The sequence below is a fragment of the Typha angustifolia genome, chromosome 5 (assembly GCF_048772165.1).
Source record: "Typha angustifolia cultivar Huaian chromosome 5, ASM4877216v1, whole genome shotgun sequence".
NCBI lineage: Eukaryota > Viridiplantae > Streptophyta > Magnoliopsida > Poales > Typhaceae > Typha > Typha angustifolia.
The window spans coordinates 8,181,464-8,201,680 of NC_133243.1; the positions used below are offsets into that span (position 1 = coordinate 8,181,464).

At 37.0% G+C, this 20,217-nt stretch overlaps 4 protein-coding genes across 10 annotated transcripts; 2 read left to right on the plus strand and 2 right to left on the minus strand.

Annotated features, from left to right (window-relative positions):
- The first annotated feature begins 224 nt into the window (after window positions 1-224).
- LOC140760037 (inactive poly [ADP-ribose] polymerase RCD1-like) lies at window positions 225-5,404 on the plus strand. Of its 3 annotated transcripts, none has more exons than XM_073096816.1 (7): window positions 225-383; window positions 1,854-2,932; window positions 3,119-3,360; window positions 3,448-3,527; window positions 3,707-3,835; window positions 3,933-4,028; window positions 4,767-5,404. In XM_073096816.1, exons 2-7 carry the CDS (start codon window positions 1,980-1,982, stop codon window positions 5,019-5,021), a joined length of 1,755 nt encoding a protein of 584 aa, XP_072952917.1. In that variant the 5' UTR covers window positions 225-383; window positions 1,854-1,979; the 3' UTR covers window positions 5,022-5,404. The 3 variants fall into 3 exon arrangements, with proteins under 3 accessions (XP_072952917.1, XP_072952919.1, XP_072952918.1); XM_073096818.1 differs by having other exon boundaries at window positions 297-383; window positions 1,320-2,932; XM_073096817.1 differs by lacking the exon at window positions 225-383 and having other exon boundaries at window positions 400-2,932.
- A 306-nt stretch (window positions 5,405-5,710) lies between these two features.
- Window positions 5,711-8,156, minus strand: LOC140760038 (probable transcription factor RL9). 4 transcript variants are annotated; one of them, XM_073096823.1, is made up of 6 exons: window positions 7,928-8,156; window positions 7,602-7,805; window positions 7,433-7,509; window positions 7,110-7,336; window positions 6,169-6,244; window positions 5,711-6,091 (listed from the first exon to the last, which is right to left on the minus strand). In XM_073096823.1, the coding sequence occupies exons 2-6, from the start codon at window positions 7,795-7,797 to the stop codon at window positions 5,978-5,980; spliced, it is 690 nt and encodes a 229-aa protein (XP_072952924.1). In that variant the 5' UTR covers window positions 7,798-7,805; window positions 7,928-8,156; the 3' UTR covers window positions 5,711-5,977. The 4 variants fall into 4 exon arrangements, with proteins under 4 accessions (XP_072952924.1, XP_072952923.1, XP_072952922.1 ...); XM_073096822.1 differs by having other exon boundaries at window positions 7,110-7,224; window positions 7,291-7,336; window positions 7,602-8,156; XM_073096821.1 differs by having other exon boundaries at window positions 7,110-7,236; window positions 7,291-7,336; window positions 7,602-8,156.
- Window positions 8,157-10,663: 2,507 nt separating this feature from the next.
- On the minus strand, window positions 10,664-15,198 carry LOC140760256 (actin-1-like). 2 transcript variants are annotated; one of them, XM_073097133.1, is made up of 5 exons: window positions 15,015-15,198; window positions 14,052-14,120; window positions 13,445-13,838; window positions 11,274-11,887; window positions 10,664-11,023 (listed from the first exon to the last, which is right to left on the minus strand). In XM_073097133.1, the coding sequence occupies exons 2-5, from the start codon at window positions 14,109-14,111 to the stop codon at window positions 10,958-10,960; spliced, it is 1,134 nt and encodes a 377-aa protein (XP_072953234.1). In that variant the 5' UTR covers window positions 14,112-14,120; window positions 15,015-15,198; the 3' UTR covers window positions 10,664-10,957. The 2 variants fall into 2 exon arrangements, with proteins under 2 accessions (XP_072953234.1, XP_072953233.1); XM_073097132.1 differs by having other exon boundaries at window positions 14,993-15,198.
- Window positions 15,199-16,488: 1,290 nt separating this feature from the next.
- LOC140760239 (anthranilate synthase beta subunit 2, chloroplastic-like) lies at window positions 16,489-20,162 on the plus strand. The gene is made up of 8 exons (XM_073097107.1): window positions 16,489-16,705; window positions 16,782-16,951; window positions 18,250-18,320; window positions 18,453-18,490; window positions 18,569-18,679; window positions 18,770-18,869; window positions 19,545-19,680; window positions 19,914-20,162. The coding sequence occupies exons 1-8, from the start codon at window positions 16,594-16,596 to the stop codon at window positions 20,025-20,027; spliced, it is 852 nt and encodes a 283-aa protein (XP_072953208.1). The 5' UTR covers window positions 16,489-16,593; the 3' UTR covers window positions 20,028-20,162.
- The last annotated feature ends 55 nt before the right edge of the window (window positions 20,163-20,217 follow it).

Below are 20,217 nucleotides of genomic sequence, written 5' to 3' on the forward strand. Positions count from 1 at the left end.
GAGATTGGGAAGTATGAAACCAGTTTACCTTAATATACATATATATATAAAGTTTTTTAAATAATTTTTTCAAGTAGAAAATTATTATAAGATTCCGAAATTCAATAAAAAGGACATCTTGGGCCCATCAACGGAGGCCCACTAATAATAGTACCGCCTTAGGCCCAGTAGTAAAACGTAGCGGCCAAGCCACAAAGGCCAGGGCCGTGGCTCCCGGAGACTACCGGAGTGGTGGATCGATTCCTTCTTCGAGCATCAACGCTTCTTTCCCGTCCACTTACCCGATTCTATCGATCTTCCCCCCCCCCCCCCCCTCGAGAGGAAGCATCCACCCCCCGAGCACGAGAAGTCTCCGTTGATTCGCGTCTTCTCGATTCTGCCTTGTAAGGCCTCCGAAGTGCCGTCTTTTCGTCTTTGTTCTGATGTCTTGTTGCTTATTTTGAGTGTCTATTTGATTTTGGTTTTGAGCATGTTGGAAGTTGTTGTAAGTGGACGGGAGAATGTTTCTTGGTGATGGCTTTTGTTGTTTGGCTGTGTAGGTTTTGTTCCCAAAGTTTAAAACTCTTTAAAGTTCTCACCTTTCGTAATTTGAGTGGCTTTCTCGTGATGTTGCGTTACACCTTATTTGTTCACCTTTAGGGTTTTGTGCATGGCTAGTGCTTGATAAGATATAAAAATATTCACTTTTCACAGGAGTAAACCTTGGTTCTGTATTGAAGAAACCAAGTTGAGGTCTTTTCCTTTTTTCTTCCTTTTTTATGTTATGTTTAATATTTCGCTATTGGGAAAACTAGCTATGTCATCGCTTTTGGGATTTCCGAGCTCGTTTTTTTCCCATGTGTTTGCTGTTGATTCTGCTGCTTTATTTGGTGGAAAAGCTTGTTTCTTTTGGTAAACTTTGTTTGGTTTCGACCCACTCTAATATCTTTTTCCTGGTCTACACATTTTGAATTTTCTTTAACCTCCGATCCTTCTCGCTTTCAGTAGCTCTTTGGATGCTCTGTTATGTTGTCAGTTGGACTATGCATTTCTACGGTTCCAATTCCTGTAATTTTGCAGAAAAAAATTACGTTAATGTGTTTTGCTTAGTTTTTCTACTTGTTGATTTTGATTATTCACCCATACTTATATTGTAGTTTCATTTCGGAGTTAACTTTGGTTACGATTTCTGAGATTGTCTATGGAAGCAAACCGTGACTCTTTGAGGCCATATAATAATCATTGCTTTTTGCTAAGCTTTTCTTTATTTATTCTTGTATTTCCTGTTTGGTTATCATTTTTATATGACAATAAGCAACTTTTGTTCTTATAATTTGCAGTATATCTAAATCTTCATTTGAAAGTTGCATCCTACTAAAGGATTGTGGAACATAAGAACGTACATGTATTGCAGAACTATAACTTAATTCCAATATATGGAAGAAAGACACATCAATGACACTCAATCCTGTAGCTCTCTCTGTGTCAGATGTCTTGACTGTATCAGATTGAAACTGATTGGAGAATTAGTTCACATGACTCAGAGGAGGGGGCTTGCAAGATGTTTGTTGACAATGATGAGACTTACGATATTAGGTCTAGTTGTAGAGACACTTCCATCTTTTATCTTTGGATGGTCAATGTTCTTTTCTTGTGTCTTTTCTGTTTGATAAATGGGAAATCTCCGAGGGTGTGGTCCATCTATTTCATGATCTTATACTATTGTGTGCTTATTTTGTAAGACTTTCTTCATTGGCATATCCATATTGTGCATGCTATCCACATCTTCTAATTAAATGAAAGTAATGGGAAATTAAGCCCTCTTTTACTGAGTATTATTCTTTTAGGATTTCATTGACTGGTGGCATTGGCAGGGTTTTACTCTTTGCTCTGAGGGGAAAATGGAGGGAGATCTGTAAATTCTGTATCTTAGTAGGGCTTTATTTCCTTCATTTTATTTTTCTTTTATTGGCACTAATTACCTACCAAGCCATCTTCCAATGACGTCACCCAATGGATCCCATGCTTCCGGTTTGAAGCGGAAGGTAACCGAAGGCTGTGCCACAAGATCTTGCAAGGCAGGTCGTGTTGGAATGCAACATGGACCCTCATTCGGTTCATGTGCTCAGAGTTGCCACTTCTGCCCCATGCAGCCTACCCTGGCGGATAATTGCTTCAACTATCTAAACAGTGGGCTGCCACGCCGCATTATGTTTTACAGTCTGGGTATATGGTTGGATTTTCCTGAACAAGTTGTACAGGCCCTCATTGAAGGGTTTAGGGATGATAAGTCAAGCACCGTTGTTAAGATGGATGATCAACCACTTCTTGTTGATTTCTTGTCAATGACCTTGGTCAATTTGAGAACAAGGAAACAATGTTCTGTAGCATGGATTGATGAGTCTGACAAATGCTTTTTTCCTGCCCTCTTTTTTGATGAAAAGGCTAACAAACAGAACAAATCGGCTTGTGGAGTGATGAGCAGCAGCATCAGGAGACCAATTACGGAAAAGGTAGTTCATTCATCACCGGAAGTTATAAAACAGGTTGTCGTGGAAACCGGAGTTTCAGTTTCTCCAAGGCCTTCTACTGCAGAAATTTTACGAATGAATCTTACCGTCTTGGAAAGGGGCAGTGATTTTTTTTTGTTTGCACAAAATCTTTTTCTCACCGGAATGGGTCCATTTGCTATGCCTAATAACATACTGCATATTCATCGCTACTCTCCAATGGATATGTCTTCGCAGAGTAGATATGATGCCTTTGAGAGACAGATAAGGTCCACTAAGGAGGAGCGGGGGGATGCAAATGTAAGATATGGATGGCTTGGTTGTAGAAAGCAAGACTTAGCTGAAATTATGATTCATGGTTTTGGCATGGCTGAGAAGACTACTCAGGAACCAGCTTTGGGCACCGGTGTCTATCTCACACCAGGGGACCGAGCCTTTGCCAGGTGCCTTGCATAATTTTAACAACTTTTCCTATTTCTTTTATGTTGTTCTCCATATTACTTTATTCTATATATCTGGTATAGCTGATATTGTTGAACATGTCTTACATACTGTGGAGGAAAACTATAGAAGTATATAGGATCTTGATATTTGTTGCAGCTTAACGCTTACCTCTTTATTATATGCAGCGTGAATCTTTGTGATGATGACGAAAAAGGAATACAGTACATACTATTATGCCGAGCAATATTGGGCAATATGGAACAAGTCCAGCCTGGGTCACATCAGAACTGTCCCAGCAGTAAAAAATATGATTCTGGAGTGGATGATTGCTTGAACCCGAAGTGTTATGTGCTGTGGTCAACCCATTTAAACACTTCTATTCATCTGGAATGTATTATAAGTTTTAAGCTGTCCCCAACCATTCGAGGTAACATTATTCAGTAATAAGGCGACTGCTACCACATGATAGTACCATAGGACGGAATAATTTTCTCTCTTGAAAATATCTTTTCAGAGTACTTGCGTGGCTTGAAGGATGCACATTTTCATGTGTCACAGGAGAAGGTTGAGCAGAAATATTCTCGTATTCATTCGGTGAGGCTACTTTTCCTATATAATCCGATTTTCACATTTTCCTCAAACTTGTGTATCTTCCATGTCTATTTGCTTATCAGCTATTGCAATCAGCAATTGGAACTTCTTTTTATAGCAGTTCAACGCTGCAGTCAAATGCTATTTTTTGTGCTGAAAAGTTTTTTTGTTTTGTTTTGCAGGTAAAGTGTGAGCTATCGAGAGGACCTACTTCACCATGGATTCCATTTAAAGTCTTGTTTGACGAAATCCAAGATAGTATATCACCTATATCAAGGGAATTACTGTTTCATCATCACAAAGAGTTGGAGGTATCGGCTGGCAGCTGTTGGTTTTGTACTATATCACTATTTATAGGTGAGTCTCCTTATGCTGTGGGTTTCACATGTTATCTGGGCCTTGTGTCAGGGGAAGATAATAACTCGGGAAGAGCTGGTTAAGAAGATAAGAATAATCGTTGGAGACAAATTGCTGATATCCACTTTGGAAAGGCTTCAACGTCGTGTAAGTTTGCAATCCTTATTAGATGTATTCAAGCTTTAATAGGCTGTTACAATATATGATTAGATCATTTGAATTTGACAATCAAAATTGGGGAGTGTTTGATTATCAATAGTTCATTATTTGATGAGATCCACTTCCATATTTCTATTGCATAAATGTTCAATCCTTCAAAGTAATTTTGCTTACAGTGATAATTTTAGTTGCATGAGATTAAAATTGTTATCTATTTTCATAATATTTGAAACCATTTAGCAATTTACTATGGTGGAGTTGAGTTCATAGTCTACAGTATGGTATTACTACAGATATTCACTCATGCCTCATGTAATTGATTCATAAAATTGTTGAATCTTAGGTGAAGATATGCTCTATATAAGTAGACTATAGACTGACATTTTGGATTCTTGTTATGTTATCTCTTCCACTCGCATGCTTGCTCTTGCTCTCCCACCTACCCTTCTTCTAGAAAATCTTTGTGATAATTATATATATTTTGCTCTTCCAATTTTTCATTCTTTATTACGACTTGAATTGAATGTGAATTTTAGTCACTTCTCTGCCACATTTGTTCATTGCTAGCTCGAAATCATTATTACTTGAATCAATTGAAGGGATATAGGCTACCAGATGCCAGAATTAAAATCTAGCATTCATCAATTCATTTTCAAATTATAGCTGATAAGGATGACACATGAGGATTTTCAATTTATCTTACAGAGTTTTCTTTTTGTGTTGCAGCCCTCGTCTTGGTATGGTAACTCTTATGTAGAAATTAAGCTCGAGGATCAGGCTATACCAATATCACAGCCTAACTTTTTTGCTACAGCGAAGATACAGACTGATGACTCTGCAGTGCCAAATCTAAAATCTGATAATTCTGTCGCACTATGTGTGGTGTCTAACCATTCTTCTTCATTCAATATGGAGCCTATCAACTATGATGTGCTAAAACCAGTGTCAAATGACTGCTGCTGCACCAAACATGATGGCTAATAATTATATAGCACCAAGCATGGAACATAATAATATTGATGCACTGGGATGTCATTCTAATGTTTCTACTGTGGAGGTTATTTGGACCAAGAATTCTACATCAATCTCGCATACTGATAAGAGCAAAGCTAATAGATGATATCCTTCTTTTGATTAGGTATTCCATTTACATTTAATTAATCAGTGACCCGTTTGATATTATTACAGTATGGTTATCCTCGGTCTACTATATGAATTGCAATGTGGTGTTTTGTTAGGTGTTTTGAGATCCGACTAGTACAAGAGTATATGGTTGGCTTTCTTCCATAGAGTTGTACAGGTTAAAGTTTGAACTTGTATGTGCTCAGTAGCACACAACTGATTATCCTTGTCGACTTTGAACTTTTTATCTTTCGCATTGTATTGAAATGCATTTGATTATATACCTTTCATGGTACCTGCTGTCGATATCTCCTATGTAGCTTTCACTTCTTGGTCATCCGATGGAACATATACATTCCTGAATAGCAGGGGACCTCTGTTTCTTTTGTTCCAGAGAAGAAATTTCTTTTTTTGACTGTGAGATTTCCTTTGAGCAATGGCTATTCCATGTTAAAATGGTTTTGCCTGTTCTGGAGAGTGGTGGGTTAAATTTGAAAGCTAGTTCTATTGCCTGCATATTTTGGGGATCTTGAAGAAATTCCAGAGAAGAAAACTACTTGAAAAATCATTTGTACACTTGTAAGACTGAAGGTCCTGTTCTGCCAAAATGGAAAAAAGAGAGTCCGATATGACTTTTACCTAAGAGTTTACTAGTTCACATTTTCTCTCTATTTCCAACATCCAAAAGTAAATGATTGATATCTGGAATGGAAGAAGAATAAGAAATGTGACCCCAGAGTACTACAAACTGTTAGTTCCACTCTTTATATGACTGCCCATTTGGGCAAATGGCATTAGGATTTAACTTAGTAGCATCAATTATGATCTGCACAATGCCAGTCAGGTCTTCCTAAGGTGAACTCCAGGCTTGGTTTCTTGAGCTCATGAATGGATACTTGTGAGACATTGGGTCTGCAAGGATCATTGCTCTGTAAAGACAACCAAGGCATTAGTTCATACAAGTAGTTTATCTGCACACAAGGAGTTCTGATGCGCAGGTTAATACCTCATTCTGAGAAGAGAATCTTAATGCTCCTATTCCATCCATGTCACAAAAACTTGTTTGCAGCCATGCACTAGTGCTGAAATTTTATGTTCGTGAGAAATGTTACTGCTATGCAAACAGAATGAGTATGCAACATCAAATAAAACCTCAGAATTTGCTCTTCTCTGGAATTCCCACTTTTAAAATGATGTCTGGTTTGCGGAATAACTTCCGAAGTAGATTAGTTATAATCATTTGTTAAATTTGTATAAGAAAATCTATACCGGTTTAAACTATTATAGTGTTTTAATTTTAGATCAGTATAGTGCTATATCATTGTATGACATAAAAAGTAATAAATTTAGAAAGTATTTTAGTAAATAACTAAAATATTATCTACGTGGTTTCAAAGGTAAAATTATAATTAGATTCTGTTAGTAAATGCAAAATACTGGATAAAAGATGAGAGGACGGACAAGAGAGAAGTGAGTATTAGTAAACTAGTATAAAAATAAATAAAATAAGCTTATACTTATTCAACAATCAAACAAAGTAATGAATAATAATTCACTGGCAACATATATATATTTTTTGTAAAGTTTTTGAAATGTAAAAGACTTGGTTCTACTGCAGATTTGAGTGAGAAAGCTACATTTCTAAAGCTTATAACAGTTGAGTATTGTGTGGCTTCACTTTGATTTAAGCCAAACCCAAAACCTTCAGAATAGAAACAAGAGAACAAAAGCTGACACGAGTCCCTTTCATTCTTCTCGGATTCCTATTCCCTAACGGAAAGAAGAAGAAGAAGAAGAAGAAGAAGAAGAAGAAGAAGAAGAAGAAGAAGAAGAAGAAGAAGAAGAAGAAGAAGAAGAAGAAGAAGAAGAAAAGCCTAATCCCATGCAAAAGCTAAAGTACGTCTCTGCTGAAACAAAAAGGAGGAGAAGAAAGGAGGCAGCCTCTACCTCGATGAGCTGCTCCACCAGCTCCTAGAATAATTTGCTACAGTTGAACAGTAGTCCGTATCATTTGGCGAGTTAGATGATTCGTTCAATCCTCCAGAGTTTAAATCAACTCTTCCTGGGACAAAATCTTTTTCACTAGAGCCATCTGATTGTCCTTTTAAATCAACCAATGATAACTTACCTGAGGAGCATGCAGGCTTCTCAGTCGTCTTCACAGTTCTATACATCTGCAAGAATCAAAGGAAGAAGAAAAAGAAGAAGAAATTCAAGTGAAGAAATGGATGTGGAATAAATAGCTACGTTTCAAATTTAAGTTCAAATACCTGCAAATGGCTCTTGACATGGGCTAGTGTGAGATCTTTGACATCCATGAGCTCAAGAACTGACTTCGGAGTAGCCTCTAAAAAAAATTTTAAAAAAAAAAGAAAAGAAAAAAAATTTAAAACAAATTTAACAGAGTAAATTTGGATTGCTATGAGATTCAGTTCATACTCTCATGGCCACCAAGTAGCTCCACAGCTCGAACGAAGCGTGCATGGAGAGTGCTCGTCCACCTCATCCTCGGCGACCGCATAGTCCGCTTCATGGGGAGCTTCGACGTGAACTTTAACCGCATATTGCCGTACTTGTCCCGCTTGAAGGATTCCATGGTGTAATTACCGTCATGTATAGTAGTCGTCGTCGTCATCGTCGTAGCTGCGATTGGAGGATACGATGGTATATGGTGGGACAATAAGCCATAGAATATTGAAGAGCTATGAACTGGGATGCCAACTAAGGGGTTGATGGGGGAGTTGGAAGCTGAGGGTGGAGTGAACCTTGGAGGGCTAATTTGCAAAGAGAGGTCAGGGGTTGGATCGGTTGAATATTCCATGAAAACTTCTCGGCAAACTTTTTAGCTTCTTCTCCTTTCTCCCATGAACAATTTGGTGATCAAACAATGGTAGCAGTGGGAATTCTCAATGGTGATCATTTGCTCCCTTGGTGTTTCTAAGCTTGGAGACTTAGAGGAGAGAGCCAGAGAGAGTAGATATATTATTAAGTAACACAAAGCTAGATATAGAAACGCTAGTCTTTTTCTTTTTTTTCTCTTTGGTATATATATATATATCTTATTAAGTAACACAAATCTTATGTCATTTTCTCTTGCGTGAAATTGTGCAGTAAAAAAACTAGTTAAACAAAGAAAGGAATACGATAGATGGGGGTCGAGGCGAGATTCCTGGGGCACACGTGGAACAAAGATGAAGTCACATGACCAATCGTCTGAATAGATTACACTAATCAAGTGCAAATTATAGTACTAATGGAGAAGAATATACTCTACTCTTTGGACTCATCCGGTCTATTAAATCATGGGAGGGTATTTTTCATCATCTTGGATGATAACTATTGGTTTAAGAGATAAGTACACAAGAATCTAAACTGTTCTCCATTCGGTTATATAGATCATGCCATTTATTTTTATCACATAATACTATCGTCTCTTTTTATTATATAAAAAATATATAATATCTCTTCCTTTAATTATCCGTTTAATTTTTATATTAAAAATATATTATGTCATCAAATTTAGATGTTTATGGATTATAAGTAAATATAGTTTTTTTTTGTTTTAAACACGGTCAGATAAAATGAGAGATATAAAAAAAATGAGCAATATTTTAGGGGATTAGATTTAAGTATAATTACCATAACTTTAATGACAAAAAAAAATATCCTTTTCTGAGAGATTACCAGACTAGTGTAGAAGTTTTTATACCAATCCAATGCATTGAGGCATAGAAGCGGTAGACTGTAAAAATATAACGGTGTCCAAGATGGACCAGTACCAAAGCTGGGCTAAAAGGTATACGGCATTAAAGCTGCCATATGTCAACGAAGTATCTTACTTCCTTGCTCTATAATGGCGACCCTTTGTCAGAGTGATAGAGAAAGAACCGACCACAAGCAGAGCAAAGAGCAAAAAGATCTCTGATACTGATTCAGAAGTCAGAACAGCAAGATGAAGGTGGATGAGATAATTTTTGTAATCCATTCATCAGTAGTTATATTGGGTACTTGAGTACTTTTATTACATTTTTCTCCCACCTTCCTCCTCTTTTTTTCTTTCCTCTGAGACAAAGGAAGTATGATTACTCTTCTTGCATGATTGCCTCCTTTGTAATATCTGCATGGCTTCTTGATAGATTGTTACGGATGTGCGTAGAAGATTTGAACAACAAAGTAGGCAAATGATGAGGTTTTGGACCAAATTAGGACTCCTCACAACCTTTTGTACTTAATGGTCCACCTCCCAATCTTATTATTATTATGTAAAGGAGTTTAGTTTGGGCACATAAGCTACAAACAAATGAGGAAAATGTGAGGAAAGAAGATTTAATTTATATTTATCTTATCCAAATCCAAATCCAAATTGAACATTTTTCTCTAGTTTATCCTATTGTAATATGATTAACCTCTCTAATCTATCCAATTAACATGTGAACACAAATTAACAAAATAATCTTGTATTTTTGAATGTTTTTTATATGGATAGACTCAAGAATGATGCATTACATGATGCAACTTTTTTTGTTTGGCTTCATGGATTTCCTGATAGTCGCATCAACCAGCTGTTCCTTGGCACATTGGGATTGTACTACTGCTACAGCTTTAGAACATTTGTTTTTTATCAAGATAAAAAAAAGAGCACACTTGAGAGAGTTGGAGCAATCGTCAGTGCTCTGAGAGTGATGCTTTTGTACACATGTCTGTCTTAAAGTGTTAATTAACCTTGTAACATTTCTCATAGATTCCATCAGTAAATTTTTGGTCTAAGTTACTTAAACAGAGAGACGAACACAGAGGACAGAGGTATGTCTATATTTATGAATCTTTTTATCCGTAGAATTATGGCCGTAGTGATAAGGATTGCACAAGAAACCTATTTGGCCACATGCGAAAAAAGTAGCAATCTTTGGCTACTAGTATGGATGTAGCAGAGAGTTGTAGGGGACCATGGCCATGGCCATGCAGGGCCAGGAAAAGGAAAGGGACGATTTGTCTAGGAAGGAGGAATGTAGAAGATAGTTAATGGAGATGAGATCAAAGAAAGCGACTCGACCTAATGGAGGCAAAGCTTGTCTTCCAGAATAAAGATGCAGTGTGACAACTCAACACTCTTCTATGTGCATGCCCTCTTTGCGTGGAGGAATAAACCATGCATGCATAGTTCTAGTACAAAGAAAAACCATTCATGAGATGTTGCAAGATGAGGCTAGCAAAGAACTGCTTCATTCACTGGCTTTGAAAGAATGGGTTCTCATCTCTGTTTTCTATTTCTTTCATAGGAATGTTTCAGCAAATTGAAAGTGATGAGCTTTGAAGGTGACACATATGGCACATGAATCATATTTTGCCTTTCTACCATGTAGTTAAAAGTATATTTGAGGGGTACCATTCCCATCTCCATGAGATTCATATGACAAACAAATCAAAGCACATCCTCCATGAACGGAAAGAATAGCGTCTGAAGGAATCAAGGCAAGAAATACCAGGAAATCACACAGGCATTTAGGATATAGAACTTCCATTATATTAGCTTTATTCTAGGAAAAGAATTAGTTAAGAGCCTCATCAAGAGCCCGAGTATAAGCAGCAGCATGCCTCTTAAAATAACAGGGTTCGTCGTCTTGACAGAAGAGAAAATAAAGATAGTGTAGAAAAGAAACCGACAGGATGCATATGTTTGTGGCGGAAAATTAGAACTCTTGTCATCCACAGTGATGCAACCGAATTTGAGAGAAGAGATCTAGCGCCATCTTCAGGCATGCCATCACCTCAATGTCTCCCACGCTATGACAGAATTAGAAGCATTTCCTGTGGACTATTGATGGGCCAGACTCATCATACTCTGCTTTTGCAATCCACATCTGTAAGCAGAAAAGAGAAAATCCTGTGAGTTATTTGTAATAAAGGTTGAAAAAAGAATCTAGAAAAGAATGAAGGATACAAACACCAAATGACACCTCTATTCTTTTATCCTATTAGAGTTCACATCTTTTTCAATGTTGTCATGACATGCCATTGCACAGTATGGTTAAAATGATGGGACTTTAGCTAGTTGATATCTATTAACTAGCTAGTTGATATCTATTAACATAATTGTAGATTAGTTTTCACCTGCTGGAAAGTACTGAGGGATGCCAAAATGGAGCCTCCAATCCAGACACTGTATTTCCTTTCTGGGGGAGCCACCACCTTTATTTTCATGCTACTTGGCGCTAGTGCTGTGATCTCCTTGCTCATCCTGTCAGCAATACCTGGAAACATGGTGGAACCACCACTCAGAACAATATTACCATACAAGTCCTTTCGTATATCTACATCGCACTTCATAATGGAGTTATATGTTGTCTCATGGATTCCTGCAGCTTCCATTCCAATCATCGAAGGCTGGAAAAGAACCTCTGGGCAGCGGAAACGTTCAGCACCAATGGTAATAACTTGACCATCGGGCAACTCATAGCTTTTCTCCACAGATGAGCTGGTTTTTGCTATCTCTAACTCCTGTTCATAGTCGAGAGCAATGTACGCTAGCTTCTCCTTCATGTCTCTCACAATTTCACGCTCCGCTGTTGTGGTGAAAGAATAACCACGCTCGGTCAAAATTTTCATGAGAGCATCAGTTAGGTCACGGCCTGCCAGATCCAGACGAAGTATTGCATGTGGGAGTGCATATCCTTCATAAATAGGTACAGTGTGACTAACACCATCACCAGAGTCCAGCACAATACCTATACAAGACAACCACACAGCCATGATGATTAACATGTTCAAATTATGATTACAAAGAACTATAGAACTATGGAACAAATAGAACAAAATATATCATTTCTGATATCCAGAACCGTCCATTTTTTAATAAACAATTTTGTTGTCTTACATAACAAGTAGACAATTCAAGTTAAGTAATGGCATATTTTTTCTACTCCTTAATGAGTTAATTCTCCTGTACTTGTCTAGTCTATAGGTATTCCCAGAAACAACAAAATGTGATAACTACACAATTTAAGTTGTTCTCTTCATTTTAGTATTTTATCGATTTAAACTTATTTGCCTGAAATGCCGGCAGACTTTATGTCTGTACTTCATGCATTTAATATTATATTACAGGTGAAGTTATTCTTCAAGCTACTGTATCCTCCAAATCTTAGTGCCAAGAAGGCAGCTGCAATGAAAGAATCATAACTTTATAACTTCAATGAATCTCTAGTATATCGTAGGTAAATATTATATTGCACTATTAGCAACAGATATTCAAGAAAGCACCTCTCAGATTCTCGAGTCAGTCTGGGTGATATAACCTCATGAAGGATGAGTATTTATTAGAATAGTAAAATCAAGATAGTAAATTTGAACTACATTTGATTATCAAGTAAAACTGTTGTACGTAAAACATTTTAAGAGAGTAAACCCTGCTTATGATCTGACAGGTAACTAATTACTTTATGATATGGTAGATTTAAGCATCAACAGTGCAATAATAAATTTGGGCTCACATGTTATCTGCTCAAACTTTACTTATTGGACTCTGATGGAAGTATTCATAGCAAGCTTCCATAAAATGTTTTTTTTATTAATTCTTATACCTCACTTCAAAGTATAGCGAGCTAATTTCCTGTTTCTAGCGTTTGTAAAAAAAAAAAAAAAAAAAATCCTGTTTCTAGCATTTGCATTGCTTCCAAAACATTGTTAACAGACTCGTTTGAACATGCACAACTCTTCTGAACCGACTTTTTTTAGTGTTTTACCTATGTTTATAAGCCTCATAACTTCATAAGTCAGATCACAGAGATTATGTACTTCACAATATAATTGATTACTAGAATATAGAGGTGAATAGCTGTGCCTCCAAGGTATACTTCTGTGCAAATTGTGCAATTTCTATTAAAACCAATTTAGATGACATAAGGAAATCAAAAGATTGAAGATAATAGAAGAGAGAGAAAGAGAGAGAAATTAATACAAAATCAGATCAAAGAAGCATATTAAAGATGAGATGAGAGAGCCTCAGGGAAAGACAGACACGCAACTTTTCATTAGGCAAGAAGAGTAAGCAAGTAGGATGATGCAGCACTCGCTTGAAACTAGAATTGCTTTTTCTATGACTAAATAATTCATCAATCATCATGCCAGTATTTAAATTAGATAGATACCGAGTGCTGTAAAAGATATATGCTCTCTTTTATGCATTGAAATGTTTGGATTAACATAAATGATCAGATATACAAAATCTATGAAACACAAGCCATCAGATAATCATAGAGTCATCAGGTGATGGGTATATGTACCAGTTGTGCGGCCGCTAGCATACAGAGACAGGACTGCCTGAATAGCAACATACATGGCCGGAGTATTGAAGGTCTCAAACATGATTTGTGTCATTTTTTCACGATTTGCCTTGGGGTTGAGGGGTGCCTCAGTAAGAAGAACAGGATGTTCTTCTGGAGCCACACGAAGTTCATTGTAGAAAGTATGATGCCAGATTTTCTCCATGTCATCCCAATTACTCACAATACCATGCTCAATTGGGTACTTCAGGGTTAAAATTCCCCGCTTGGATTGAGCCTCATCTCCAACGTATGCATCTTTCTGACCCATGCCAACCATCACTCCAGTATGACGTGGGCGACCTACAATGCTAGGAAAAACAGCCCTTGGAGCATCATCTCCAGCAAATCCAGCCTTGCAAAATAGGGAAAAAAAAAAGTTAGTAAGCAAATATGTAGGCCTTGGGCCACTCTTGCAGGCATTTTTCCAGGACATACCTATGCGAAAGGTGTTCCTAAACTACTAAACATTTGATAGCAATTTCCAACAGCATGTACAAAATAATGTCTGGGAGAATGACACAGGAGAAAGGTGTATGTATATATATATAGTACCAAAGAGGTGTACCTTAACCATTCCAGTTCCATTGTCACACACGAGAGGTTGGATATCCTCAGCATCTGCCATCTTTTATCTCTAACAAAACGAAGGAAAATGAACAAATTTTAAGATCCAGCACAAAAACAAGACAGAAAATTCACAAAAAATGAAATGCATTGCTTCTGAAGAAGAAATACAGCAGGTGCAACCTATTCTTAAAATACAAGTAGTTAAGTAAAGCTAGCCACTGACCAATAATTGCATATACAACTTATCCATTTGCAAGTTCTAGTTTCCAACTTTTAAATTGATTGCAGCAAAACTACGCACTAACTTGTTTCAACTTTCAAACTGTCTAACATGTTGAAACTTCTCTAAATGGATAAAGATGACAGAGTTTGTTCATCGATGCCCAATAGAGGTCAAAATGCAACAGCATCCACATATAACCAGGATAACTAAATCCTACAATGTCCTGATAGTCGATAGATTAGAGAAATACTGCATAATCATAAGACATCACAACTTTCACAAAATTATTGCCTCATTAAACTATAGTAAGATGTTCCAAAACACATTTACGATGCAAAAAAGGTGCAAAATTCATATAAAGCAATGTATCTGCAAATCTGTGAGACGTCCTGCTAATAGAAATTTTCAATAACAGGCAGACATTGTAGACATCACATAAGTTAGGCATCTCTACGTGCCAAATAAACAGCTCCGAATCGAACAAGGGCAGATGAATGACACATTACATCACCAACCATAGAAATCCTATCAATCGGCTAACGCACATTGCAATGCCATGCCAATCAACAACAGCAAACCTTTCTAAATCGAATCCCTTATCCATTTCACACAAATTTCCGAACATTTCAGAAGAAGAGATGAAGTCGATATCAAATATCGAGATTGTACCGAGAAACGAGATGAAAAGGGTCTAAAAAAAATAAAAAATAAATCACCCAAAGAGCAGCGTTCCAGAACCAGAGCAAGTGCAAGGGCGATCAATGGTAAATACGGAGCCCTAGATCTCGACTCTCCTTTCTCTTATTTTCGAAAGACTCGTTTGTTCGTTATCATCATCTTCTTCGACAAACGAAGCGCGTAAAGGAAAAGGAAAAGGAGGGAAAGGTCGGACGGCCGTTTCGCACGAGCTAAATAATAGCGACGTCCGCCCGCTTCTCCCTACCTCTTGTTTCCCAATCTACCCCCGACCAGTCTTCTTTAATTTCTCGCCGTGTACGCCGGGCTGACGGACGGTTGGGGTTAGGGTGATAATTTTCAAGCTTTTTGCAGTTCGTTATAAAAAGCTGCTGTATTAATTTTTAATGCAAATGCTTCGATAATTTTTTTATTTCAATTAGTAATTTGAAATTTTTAATACTTCATCTTAAATAAATTATATTGGATCTGAGGAGGTCGTAGGTTCAACTCCAACTTCAAATAATATCATAAAAAAAATATTTAATAATTTAATAATTATCCTAACTTATATATAGCCTTTTGGCTAAGCACTGTCCTATTCCAAATCTTGCTTAATAATACTTCTATATACTTTCGTCAACTATCAAATGGAACCTCCCTCACTAGTTGCATCCGATGACCATCTCCTCAACTACTTTGATGAAACTTTTCTTGCTAATTCTAAATTTTAAAAAGAAAAAACTAATTTTGCAAAGATAATATATCAAAGTTGATCAGGGAGAAGATGCCGTGAAGTATCGGTTGTGAGGGAGGAGGAAGAGAAAGTCTATATACTTTTTATTTTCCTTTTTCAACTCCGTTAACATTGCGATGTCAAAGTTAGGAAGGCGTCTAGTTAAAAGATAACGGAGTCAACCGTTCGGAGTTTGGGTCAACCTGCACGCGGGAGCAGATCCTCTGCAGCCTCGGTTGCAGGGGATCTACATTAGTTTCCGCATTTAATAATAAAATGAAGTGGATCGCGTCTAAATCATCTAGGTTTAAAGTTGAAGCTGATATGATTCCTTGGAGGCAATCCAAGTGAAACCAACGGCACTTGGAGGACTCAAAATATTTAATTAGAGTAGTTAAACCTTTTGAGAAGGGTTAGGAACTTTTTTACATTTCCCCCCCCCCACAAGAAAAGGAAATATGTGCCATTGCCAGCATATTTATATATTTTAGCTGGGCGGCTCAATTGGCACTTCACCTGCAAGGATGTTGGGCTGAATCAAAAAAGAAATTGTTGGAGAGAATTTTCAACCTATTCAAACCCACCAACTTAAATGGGAATCCATCCGTTATGAACTCAAAGTTTTTGACGTTCTCCAGCTTTGAATTCAAATCTTTGACTCATACCCCAAGTCTTCACCCACTCTAAACACCTACGAGTTCGAGTCCAAATTTGATTACTTTAAAGGGAATGATGGTCGTCACAAAACCTTACAACCAAGCGTATATAAATCGTCCTCTGGGTCCAGTAACAAATCCAAAACAATCCAATCAATCCCTTGCTCATATATACATTCCTCTCTCTCTCTCTCTCTCTCTCTCTCTCTCTCTCTCTCTAAACCTCTCCGTCTCCTTCCATTGCTCCAAAATGGCGGCTTCTCTCAATTCCACATTGTCTTCCCAAATCGCAGCGAAACCTCGCGCTTTCTCAAGGAAGCAGAGCTCGATCGCTTCCCATCTCTCATGTGCTTCGAATCCGAGTACGAAAGTTTCCTCCATTATAATTCTTTTTATTGGATTCCGTGGGTTTCTGATCCTTTTGGGGGGTTGTTTTAGGGTTGAGGAGTGGAAGTTTGGTCCTTGGGAAGACATCGAGGTTGGTGGCTCCGAGAGCATCGATACCGTCTCCTGCTCCGAATGGGTGCGTGCGTGCTGGGATTAAGGACGAAGAGAAGCCGATCATTGTGATCGATAACTACGATAGCTTCACTTACAATTTGTGCCAGGTACTATGGTTTGATTGGTTTCTATTTGGGTTGGAATTTTGTCTTTGGTTGTTGTCTTATTGATCTTATTAGCTAGATGGATGGAATTTTGGGGTGGTTATTATTATCATCTATTTTTTGTTCCTATTCTCGTTGGTTAACGGCTTCTTATGCTAATTTTACAAAATGCAATTTTTTTTGCGACCCATTGAATGATTTGAGTCCGAAACGAAATGTGTATATAGTAACCAAAAATACGAGTTTGATTTATTATCTGATAATGATATCTAGAAAGAAAGGGCCTGATCTGTGATTTTTAAGAAGTAATTAGTTTTACCTTGCACGAATCTTTTCTTTATTTTACTTCTCTCCTGTCCTTTTTGTTTTATTTCTGAAAAAGCGTAATACTGTTGCGTGACCTAATGAATTTATCTAATCAAAGTCGTCAACGACTTTATAAATTATATAAAAGAACATGTTAGAAGCGGGGCTGGAGCTAGGACTTTTTTCTCGAGAACTTTTTGACATCTATTTATGATACAAAAACAAGAAGAATAACACTTTATTCTTTAATCACTAATAAATTATACCTATCCTTGACAAGATTTTATTTCTTGAAAGCGTTACATTAGGTGTTGCTATTTGCATGGATGCGTGTATGTATTTACTAAGGCCTTATCTCATTCAGACTAAAGTTTTTAATCTATAAGAATGAAAGGTTAGTTTCTCTATTATCTTCCTCTTCCTTGTTATGCTTTCAAAGATACTTTTAAAAAATCTCACCTTTCACAATTAGGTGGACCTCACATGTGACCTTGAACTTTCTCTCGAGCAACCAATTGGATTTGGGGGCTTAAGAAAGATTAAGCTAAACTTGGTTTAGATGAAGCAAATCGGAACGAAAAAGAAAAAAAGAACTATTAGAAATATGGTGGGGCCACAAAGCTATAGAAATTGTTTCGAAATCAAGCAGAAGCAATGGCCCCTCTCTCGCTTTGCCACTTGTTAGTAGGTATAACTAAGAATGTAATTCCTCTCTTATGATAGATCAGGCAGTTTTGTATAGAAACTTAGAGAGTTTTGTGACGGTCTTTTGGTTATCTTTCTTTTAATAAAGAAAAAAAAACTAAGAACCTAATAGAATACTTTAGTTTACTAATAGGCATATAAGAAACTATTTTTCTTTCAAGTGAGAGAATTTGACAAATATGCAGAAAGTTTGAAGTTTCTTTTTGTTTTATATGCATAACTAAAAACTAGTATATGTTGTATTAAACAATCAAAATTTACCTACTGACTATTTTGACCTGATATTGAAGTACATGGGAGAGCTGGGAGCAAATTTCGAAGTATACCGCAATGATGAGCTAACTGTAGAAGAGTTAAGAAGGTATTACCTGTATGCTACTGTATTTCCTTTGACATATCAATCTATTATGAAGTTTGGTTCTTGGTGCGCAAAAGAGCATTTCTATATTGTAATTCTGCTTTACTAAGGATGCATAACTGCTTTTTTTTTCAGGATGAATCCCAGAGGAATACTTATTTCTCCAGGGCCTGGTAAGTGATTTTCCGAATGCTGTGCTTATAGTGAATTTTGCTGAGATAAGTGTTATATCAATTCCTTTTCTTGTTCAGGTGCACCTCAGGATTCAGGAATATCACTGCAAACAGTTTTAGAACTTGGGCCATCAATACCACTTTTTGGAGTTTGCATGGGCTTGCAGTGCATAGGAGAAGCTTTTGGAGGTCAGATTTCTTTCTATTGGATATAGGGAACAGTATAAACATGTAGTGTGTGATGTTGAAAGTTTTTGTTTTTAAAATTTTGACCTGCAGGAAAGATTGTGCGTGCTCCTTCTGGTGTGATGCATGGGAAGAGTTCTCTTGTATACTATGATGAGAAGCTAAAACCTAGCTTATTTGATGGTTTGCCAAAGTAAGATTATATTCTTTTTAGACTCTTCTATCACCTTTTTTTTTTGCTTATTTTTTTCTACTATCATTAATCTTTGTTCATGGCTTTTTCTTCAGACAGAGGTTTTGTCCTAAAACATATCTATACATAATGAGTTAGTACAAAGCATTTTGTAATTGCTTCTCTATTTTAACTTGATATTGAGCACCTTACACTATAGAAATGGACATTGTTACTCAATTAGCATTCTACTGTCAGTTTAACATATGAGCAATATTAGATGGATGCTGAAGAGCTCCGTAACAGGCTATTTACACTTAAGACAAATCTAACTTTTGACAAATTGCTACGAGGAACAAACTGATACATTTGCCATGACATTGAAAAATACTTGAACTGACACACACAATGGCCAAGAGATGGATGAGTTTCCTCCCAGTAACTTTCTTTTTATTTCCTTTCTTGTCCCTTTAACATAAACTATAAATTAACCGTACAATTACAGTCATTTTGTTAGTTAGAAACCTTGAATGAATGTACTCAAGTACAAAGTTAGATCGTCTTTCATGCAAAGAGGTTATACTTTTGTCGAGAATCATATTCACCATGCCAGAACAATCCCTTCATGTGCCATTTTTCTTTATGATATTATAGTGAGTTCAGCTGTCCTCTGACATAATGATTACTGTCATGCAGCCCTTTCACAGCTGGAAGATATCACAGTCTGGTCATTGAAAATGAGAGCTTTCCCAATGATGCTCTAGAGGTTACTGCATGGACAGAGGATGGGCTTGTAATGGCTGCTCGGCACAGAAAATATAATCATATCCAGGTAAAGTTAGTTTCACAATGTTCTGTTGGATTTGCTGGTTCTATGTAAAACCAGGTCTATGTTCCATTAGTTTATATCACACTTCCTAGCTCAGTTCCTGCTTTGGTTCTCTTTCCTTCTAAGCTGATTCTCAACTTGACTAAACATTTTATGCTTCTTTGTTTATGATGCTGATTAAGCACTCTAAATGCTTTGCCTGTCTCGTTAATCAGAATTTGGTTATTGAATTGCAGGGCGTTCAGTTCCACCCAGAGAGTATCATTACATCAGAAGGCAAAACGATAGTCCTCAACTTCATTAGGTTTATCGAAGATATGGAGTCCAAGTCTCAGGGGAAAGAAAACTAGAGTCAGCGCACTCCCAAGTGAAAAAAATTTCTGAACCTAAACAAAAATCATCCCTCTGTTCGTTAAATGGCGAGTAAATCTGTACCAATGTAGTCATTTCGGAACAAATAAATGAATTTTTTTTTTGTTTTTCTATATGGTGTTGGTGGTTAGTGATGAGTCACATCGTAGGAGTTTTTTCGTTTTATTT

Coding starts and splice junctions, on each gene's coding strand:
- LOC140760037 (XM_073096816.1), top strand. CDS start 1,980: ATGACGTCACCCAATGGATCCCATGCTTCCGGTTTGAAGCGGAAGGTA. Junction 2,933..3,118: donor GGGGACCGAGCCTTTGCCAG/GTGCCTTGCATA, acceptor TATTATATGCAG/CGTGAATCTTTGTGATGATG. Junction 3,361..3,447: donor GCTGTCCCCAACCATTCGAG/GTAACATTATTC, acceptor ATATCTTTTCAG/AGTACTTGCGTGGCTTGAAG.
- LOC140760239 (XM_073097107.1), top strand. CDS start 16,594: ATGGCGGCTTCTCTCAATTCCACATTGTCTTCCCAAATCGCAGCGAAA. Junction 16,706..16,781: donor CTCATGTGCTTCGAATCCGA/GTACGAAAGTTT, acceptor GGGTTGTTTTAG/GGTTGAGGAGTGGAAGTTTG. Junction 19,681..19,913: donor GAAAATATAATCATATCCAG/GTAAAGTTAGTT, acceptor ATTGAATTGCAG/GGCGTTCAGTTCCACCCAGA.
- LOC140760038 (XM_073096820.1), bottom strand. CDS start 7,983: ATGGAATATTCAACCGATCCAACCCCTGACCTCTCTTTGCAAATTAGC. Junction 7,337..7,432: donor ATGTCAAGAGCCATTTGCAG/GTATTTGAACTT, acceptor TGATTCTTGCAG/ATGTATAGAACTGTGAAGAC. Junction 6,092..6,168: donor GATTCTCTTCTCAGAATGAG/GTATTAACCTGC, acceptor TTGTCTTTACAG/AGCAATGATCCTTGCAGACC.
- LOC140760256 (XM_073097133.1), bottom strand. CDS start 14,111: ATGGCAGATGCTGAGGATATCCAACCTCTCGTGTGTGACAATGGAACT. Junction 13,839..14,051: donor ATGGAACTGGAATGGTTAAG/GTACACCTCTTT, acceptor CTATTTTGCAAG/GCTGGATTTGCTGGAGATGA. Junction 11,888..13,444: donor TGCTAGCGGCCGCACAACTG/GTACATATACCC, acceptor TGTCTTGTATAG/GTATTGTGCTGGACTCTGGT.